The sequence below is a fragment of the Habropoda laboriosa genome, unplaced genomic scaffold, assembly GCF_001263275.1.
Source record: "Habropoda laboriosa isolate 0110345459 unplaced genomic scaffold, ASM126327v1 scaffold1329, whole genome shotgun sequence".
Lineage (NCBI taxonomy): Eukaryota > Metazoa > Arthropoda > Insecta > Hymenoptera > Apidae > Habropoda > Habropoda laboriosa.
This window is the reverse complement of record NW_017101431.1, coordinates 305,769-306,067: the sequence shown is the minus strand read 5'-3', so window position 1 is coordinate 306,067 and position 299 is coordinate 305,769. Positions and strand designations below refer to the sequence as shown.

The 299-nt window shown below is 30.8% G+C and overlaps 1 protein-coding gene across 1 annotated transcript in view; it reads right to left on the bottom strand.

The window, feature by feature from the left end:
• Positions 1 to 299, bottom strand: part of LOC108578132 (neurofilament heavy polypeptide-like) — a 9,213-nt gene that overhangs the window by 8,573 nt on the left and 341 nt on the right. The window contains exon 2 of the mRNA XM_017941396.1: positions 73 to 295. Within this exon, the coding sequence (XP_017796885.1) occupies positions 73 to 295 (223 nt within the window). The remainder of the gene's footprint in view (positions 1 to 72; positions 296 to 299) is intronic.

The following is a 299-nucleotide window of genomic DNA, read 5'->3' as shown; positions in this document are numbered from 1 at the left end:
AAAGTAATAAATTATAATACTTAATGATTCCAATCTACATAAATATCATTAAAAGAATAATTAAAAACTTACGCCATTTTGTCGCTGTTGTATTCGGTTATGAAAATACCCTCTTCTTAAAGGTCGCTGGCCTTTATATGATGGATGACATGTTTGTGTTAGATCTGGAATTATTTTTTGTACCTGTGATTGGGGCTGTTTTTTATTATGTACAGTGTCCTTTGTTCTTAATGATTGAAGAGCTGCTAGTCTTAAAGCTTCCAAGTCTTCATCATCTTCATCATCATTTTTTGTACTTT